This window comes from Camelina sativa, chromosome 20, assembly GCF_000633955.1.
Source record: "Camelina sativa cultivar DH55 chromosome 20, Cs, whole genome shotgun sequence".
Classification (NCBI taxonomy): domain Eukaryota; kingdom Viridiplantae; phylum Streptophyta; class Magnoliopsida; order Brassicales; family Brassicaceae; genus Camelina; species Camelina sativa.
The window spans coordinates 11,325,800-11,333,036 of record NC_025704.1 but is presented as its reverse complement, the minus strand read 5'-3'; the positions used below and the strand labels follow the sequence as shown (position 1 = coordinate 11,333,036).

General features: G+C 36.6%; 1 protein-coding gene and 1 pseudogene across 1 annotated transcript; one reads left to right on the top strand and one right to left on the bottom strand.

The window, feature by feature from the left end:
* Nucleotides 1-3,665, top strand: LOC104772417 (annotated as a pseudogene).
* LOC104770486 (BTB/POZ and MATH domain-containing protein 5) lies at nt 4,446-7,175 on the bottom strand. Its single transcript, XM_010494916.2, has 4 exons — nt 6,635-7,175; nt 5,379-5,724; nt 5,007-5,295; nt 4,446-4,875 (listed from the first exon to the last, which is right to left on the bottom strand). The coding sequence occupies exons 1-4, from the start codon at nt 7,033-7,035 to the stop codon at nt 4,679-4,681; spliced, it is 1,233 nt and encodes a 410-aa protein (XP_010493218.1). The 5' UTR covers nt 7,036-7,175; the 3' UTR covers nt 4,446-4,678.

The following is a 7,237-nucleotide window of genomic DNA, read 5'->3' as shown; positions in this document are numbered from 1 at the left end:
TGCAAAGGATTCCATTCAAGCTTCAGAACTACTCAGGGAGGCTTGTCCCTCAACCTTGGTAATTTTCTTTTCTTAAAAAATATGATATTCTTAATTAATGTGTGATATTAATTAGAATTCTTCTTTGTAACATTTCCATCTTTCTTTCATGAGATGTTTCGACTACGATGATCGTAAAGCCTGGTGCTGTTGTTGATTTTCTTATTGGAAATCAAGGTGTCAAAGATCAGTCCTTTATCAACTGGAAAAAGGTAACTAGAAGAATTTTAATTCCAAATTAGTGGTGTTTTAGCATATATCACACTGAGGTGACGTATTTTCATTTTCTGATTTTTTATCTGATATATATAGGCTAAAAATACTCTCAAGAATCTTAGAGTTAAAGTCATCCCCTCAAATCAAGAATACAAGATAACCGGACTAAGTGAACTACCCTGCAAAGATCAAACGTATGTTGTGAACTGACTTTCTTTAAACAACATAAGTCTTTATACATTGCTTTGGTTAATTTGCTTATCAGTCATCTATTCTTTTTGTATGATTTTAGCTTTACTTGGAAGAGAAAGAACGCAAACGGAGAAAGAGAGGAGGTCGAAATTACAGTGCTTGATTACTTCACTAATATCCGTGAAATCGAACTGTGTTATTCAGGTGGCTTACCTTGTATCAATGTCGGGAAGCCGAAGCGTCCTACATACTTTCCCATTGAGGTAATGTTTGTTTCTAGTTTTCTCACATTTTCATGTTTAATGGCTTATATATGATAAAATACTTGTTTGGTTTTTTGTTTTTGTTGTTTTCACATTTGTCAGCTCTGTGAGCTTGTATCTCTACAACGCTACACTAAAGCTCTTACCAGTATTCAGAGGAGTAACCTAGTGAAAGAATCAAGGCAAACGCCACAACAAAGAAAGGACGTACTAACGAGAGTAAGGTCTTTGGTTTTCCATTTATATACTCTTTTTTGTTATCATTTTATATATATATATATCAAGTTCCATGTTGCAGGCTCTCAGGAACTGTAATTATAATGCTGACCCAATGTTGCAAGAATGTGGTGTTAGAATTGGGTCTGACTTCACTCAAGTGGAAGGTCGAGTGTTACCAACACCAAAGGTGATCTTCTATCTCACTTTTGGTCATGTAAGATTTAGATGTTATTATTAACTATGACCTCTTAATTCCTAAGCAGCTTAAAGCTGGCAATGGAACAGACATAGTTGTTTATAAAGGGAGTTGGAACTTCAATAACAAGGTACTCTGTCTTCTCAAACAAGTTTTTTTTTGTTTCATCAATAGTTGTTTGAAAAGTTGTGACATGCACTGATTTTTATCTACAGACATTTGCTGAGCCAGCAACAGTTACTCGATGGGCTGTTGTGAACTTCTCTGCTTGCCGTGATCCGGACAAGTTTATTATTCGTGATTTAATTAGATGTGGAAAGATGAAAGGAATTGTAAGAGCTTTGATTTTTTCAGGATCATTGTTTACTATAAAGAATACTAATCACAAAACCTTTTTCTTGTTTTGTTTCCCTGTATCAGAACGTAGAGCCTCCATACGAAGTCGTATTTGAAGAAGATCCTGATTTTAAGGGTGCACCTAGTTCTGTAAGAGTTGATAAGATGTTTGAAATTTTACAATCCACACTCGGCCAAGTTCCTCCAAAGTTCCTTCTATGCATACTCGAAAGGAAAAACTCTAATGTTTATGGTAACACTAATGAGACATATATATATGACATATATAGTATCTACTTTTTTCTTTCCTCATATATATGAATAACTTTGTCCCTTAGGTCCTTGGAAAAGGAAAAATCTTGTGCAATGTGGGCTCGTGAATCAGTGTATCGTCCCTCCCCAAAAAGTAAATGATCAGTATCTCACGAATGTTCTTCTCAAGATAAATGCCAAGGTGATCTCTTTGGATCAATCTTTGTAGTTTTACTGATCCATATAATTATCTTAGATTAATCTCTGCCCTTTTCTGTATAGCTTGGTGGATTGAATTCAGTGTTGGATATGGAGCGGTCACGAGCAATGCCTTTGGTAATGAGAGTTCCTACCATCATTATTGGGATGGATGTATCTCATGGCTCTCCTGGACAGTCTCATGTACCATCAATTGCTGCGGTAACATTGGTTTTTGTCTTTTGCATTTTCACTGTTTAGTTTTTTATGTGTTGGTACCTTTATTGTATGCTACTGATATCTTTGGAACGTATAGGTTGTGAGCTCTAGAGAATGGCCATTTATCTCAAAATACAGGGCTTGTGTGCGTACACAGTCGCCTAAAGTTGAAATGATTGACAACCTCTTTAAACCCGTATCTGACAAAGATGATGAAGGTATCATGAGGTAACAGGACTATATTTTGTACTCCTATTGATTAGTTCTGCTTATATGTAACCATATGTGATCAGTTTTAAGACTCATTGTTTTGTTTACAGGGAGCTCTTGCTTGACTTTCACTCAAGTTCTAGAACGAAACCCAATCACATTATCATTTTCAGGTATATATGCATGTATAATCTACAGATTAAACGGAATTGTGAAAGTAGTTTAATTAATACAACTTTTCTAACTCAACTCTATTACACTGATACATGTAGGGATGGTGTGAGTGAGTCTCAGTTTAATCAAGTTCTGAATATTGAACTGGATCAGATGATGCAAGTAAGAATTCTGGTTTTGGAACCTTTCAAGCTCTTTATATTAACTTAGCCTATGTTGAACGTTTTTGGAGTTATTTTTGTCACATAAATAGGCATGCAAGTTCCTGGATGAGAAGTGGGAACCCAAGTTTACAGTGATCATTGCTCAGAAAAACCACCACACAAGGTTCTTCCATACCAGAAGTCCTGATAATGTTCCTCCAGGTAATAACTTTTTATTTATTTTGTTTGAATGTTTGTTGGTGTTGTTGAAATAAAATGAAACTTGTTCTCTAATTACCCGTAGGAACAATAATTGATAGCAACATATGTCACCCACACAACAATGATTTCTATCTCTGTGCTCATGCTGGAAGGATGGTAAGTGAAAAAGCATTACTTACATATGCCTGAATCCATTATGACTCGAATAAAAAAAACTTATAAACACTTTTCTATTGACTTCGATGTGTTAGGGAACCACAAGACCAACACATTACCATGTGCTCTACGACGAGATTGGATTCGACACAGATAACCTCCAAGAACTTGTGCATTCTCTATCCTATGTGTAAGCATCTAGATCAGTTTTGACCTTTTAATCTGATGCATTAATTCTCTGTCACGAATTAGCCAATAATCTTCTGAATTCTTTGGTTTGGTCCTTGTAGCTACCAGCGAAGTACATCTGCCATCTCTCTTGGTAATTGTTTGGCATTTGATATCTCAGCTTTATTATGATGTGTGAAAATGATGCATCACTACATTCATGGTTTCCAAATGACACAACCTTAATAACAGTATTGAGCGATGTATTTTGCATCACTACTTTTGCAGTTGCGCCGGTATGTTATGCTCATTTGGCGGCTGCGCAGATGGCTTCTGCAATGAAGTTTGAGGACATGTCTGAGCTCATCGAGCCATGACGGGATAACAACAGCTGGAGCAGCCTCTGTGCCACCCATGCCGAAGCTGAACACCAAGGTTGCTAGTTCAATGTTCTTCTGTTGAAAGAAAATTTAAGCACCATTGACTTAGCGTTTTTTGCTTATGAACAAACCAAATATGAAGATCTCTCTCTAGCTCTTGTGACATTTTCGTTGATTCTATTTCCTTTTCTGTTGGTCGCTGTTTTATACTCTAACTAGAATATGACCTGTGCTAGAACACGGGTTAAAATTACTTCATTTTGTTTATTTTGGTAATTTTTATTTAAAACATCATATATATAATTATTTTATTTGTTTTAAAAGGTTTTTTTTGATGGAAATACTATGGCATGAAATCATATACTTAATATGACTTATGAAAATTTACTTGTAATCTACGAAAAAGAGATTAATTTCTATTAATTAATGAGCTTTTTTTTGTCTATATATGGTTAGTTAAATATTCTTTGAGATTTTATTTTATTCTTTGGAATATCTTTTTAAGAAGATCATAATCCTAAATCTATATAACCTATCAAATAATTAATCCATATAATCTATCAAATAATTAATCTTAGTTATAACCAATATTAATATTATATGATCTACCAATTTGAAGTCGTGTACTTCTGTTTTATTAAATAGAGGATCGAATAGCGAATTTAATAATAAGTTGCATTTTGTTTTGTCTAAGATTGATATGGGGTTGTTACTTGTCACATGAACCTGAGTGAAGTTATAGTACAAATCCAAAAAGACCATAAAACCAACTACCATGTATATAATATGTATCTATTGGTCACTGCAGCATACACTAATAGGTTTCATGGTCAGTAAAAATCAAAATGTTTTGAGTCTCAAAGAAACAACTAAGTTCTGGGATTTCAAACTGTTATGGGATTTAAACACACATTTAACACGAAAAGATACATCCAAAGCTGTTACTGAAGGAAAAAGTGAAAGATTTTACCACCTATCAAAGAGTTAGGACTTAGGATCATATATAATTATATATTTTTTTTTTTGAATACAGAAAAAGAAAACAGCTATATACCCTCTCTATGGCTACTACCTGAGAAAATGGATAGTGATGATCTAAGTGGTTCGCTGTCTAACATGTCGGCTGCTGGTATCGCCACCACCGTCAGAAAGTTGAGCCCACACGCTCTGAGACTTTGCTCCTCCAGTGCTGTTACTGCCTTCCTCCTGACCAGCCACCGCCTTCAGAAGCTCGGACTGGAGGGTCACACATTCATCCTTCATCTGTTTGTAAGCGTCTGTCTCCAGGACAGCTGCAAAATCCAAGGCACCCACCAAATTAAACACAACAGACGATCCGGTAGCTTTAGCGAGACCATCATACACTTCAATTGCATAGTTTCTGATATTAAAAACAATTTAAAAAAGTAATATAGAGGCATACCTGCTAAGTTCTCCGCAGTAAATGTTAGGCACACGCCTTTTAGTTCCTTAGCATTATATCTGTCGGCCAACGCTAAGATCTTGGCGACGGATTTGACTGATACACCCTTGCAGATGTGAGCTTCACACAACAACCTGAGCCTATTAAGGTCGTACTTGTCCGCTGCTGCTAATAGCTTTACGATCAATGTCTCGTATATGTCTGACAGCTTTAAGCGCTCAAATGTATAGGTTGTCGCAGGCTCAACATCTTCTGGTAGAGAATCTTTATACATAAAATGTAGCAAAGCCTGGAAGGAACAGAGCATAAACATAAGATAAGATACAATCTGAACAAACAGGAACAAGTAAAAAATAACCACCAATGATGTACCTTAAAAACCCTAGGTTCCAAATCGTTTATAGTAACCTCTGAATTGTTTGCTTCAAACTCATTGAAAAACGTAGACTTGAAAAATGGAGATCGAGCAGCCAGTACTAGTTTATGAGCTTGAAACCTCTCGCCAGAAATGTCAAAAGTTACATCAGAACCTTCCATGCTATCCAGTAGAACTCCAAAATGTGATCCAAGTTCTGAGTCAGGAACTTGAACGGAGTGTAACTGTGGGCAGTGAATTTCTGAAACCACAACTCCAACCGTACAATTGATTATCAAGCAATCATCTTTGAGGAAGTCAGATGTCTCAAGTAGGGAACGTCTGAAGAAACGTTTGTATCCCCTAATAAAACCACAAAGAATAAAAAGGATCAGGGGAGCTTAAGTTAGCAGAACATACGCCAAAAGACAAATGTAAAGAGAACAAATCTAATTTATCTCAGATTCTCCACTGAAATTAAGAAACTTTCCAGTTAATACTTAAGCTAAGGCTATGTCTGGATACACTTATTTAGCAAAACACCTTAGAGATTATAGATTTCCCTTTCAATTTTCTTCGCATCATGACCATTAAACCACCCACATCTAATCATTTTTGCCACATTATTCTTCTCACAAACAAGATTTGTTATGGGAGCAAGAATCCACCTCGCTCATAAGTCCGAAGAATCTTATTACAAATACTACGACTACCTTTCTACACCAAAAAACACCATATTTCATTCCTTATGATGGCACTGACTACGACTAGCTAAATTATCTAATATTCATGCTTTATACCACCAACAGGGAACATCATGCAGCACTGACAGACTTCAAATCCAGAATCCTCCTTAGCAGTTCACAAGTATTAAGTACATCTAGTAGCTATATCCTATGGTTATGTCACGTCCAAGCAAGCCAAGGGTCCTCAACAGAGAAACTGAGCTGCAAGTACCCTAAGATTAACATGATGTATCTTCTAATTCATGTGGTCATTTCCACATCTTTCTCCTCTTTATTTTTTAATGTCACAGCCAGTAAACAAAGATCTATCATATAATTCCATCACAAGGGTGAAACCAGATGAGGGGATCACGTAACCCTAATACAAAGTACTAAAAACCCTACTCGAGATTAGTTCATCCTCACAGCAAAATGATTAAAACATGCATCAGCAAAAGTAAAGCCAACAAGAACCCTTATCCTACAAACGCACTAATCAACAATCGAAAAACTAGAAACCAACAACAGGTGAAAAAAGAAAACCGTACCACATGCTTCCTCTGTATTTGAGAGTATAAGGCCCACCATCAAGTGACCTTTCGAAATGGCTATGAACCTTATGCTTCCCTTTTCCGCTTTGATCAACAAGAGCAAGCTCAAAAAGCGCCCTAACTTCCGTACCTTCACTCGCCAACGCGATAAAAACAGATACATACGACGAGTTATCCTCCGGATTCTTACCATCCGGGTAGAAGAAGATCCCCCACTGATACCCTCCTACGGAGAAATTATCACTCGCTATGTGCTTCCCTACACCCATCCCTTTCGCTAAGCTGTAACCTTGTATCACGAATTGATGCGACCCGTTCACCGTCTGCGTCACCGATTTCGAACTCGTCGGGGATAAAACCCGATCCGGATTCGGTCCCGGAATCAATGATCCTGACATCGTTTTTCAAAAATTCGCGGCTAATCTCTGATCGACGTAGACAAATTCTTTTTCCCCCTTTTGATTTTCCAAGAAACAAAAGATTCTCCTAGGGTTCTGAATTTTTTTCAATTTTGGATTTTTTTTTGGTTTCAGACCGTTTAAAGAAAAGAAAAATATCAGAAAGAGGGAAGTGAAACACACAACGTTTCTTAACTTTGCC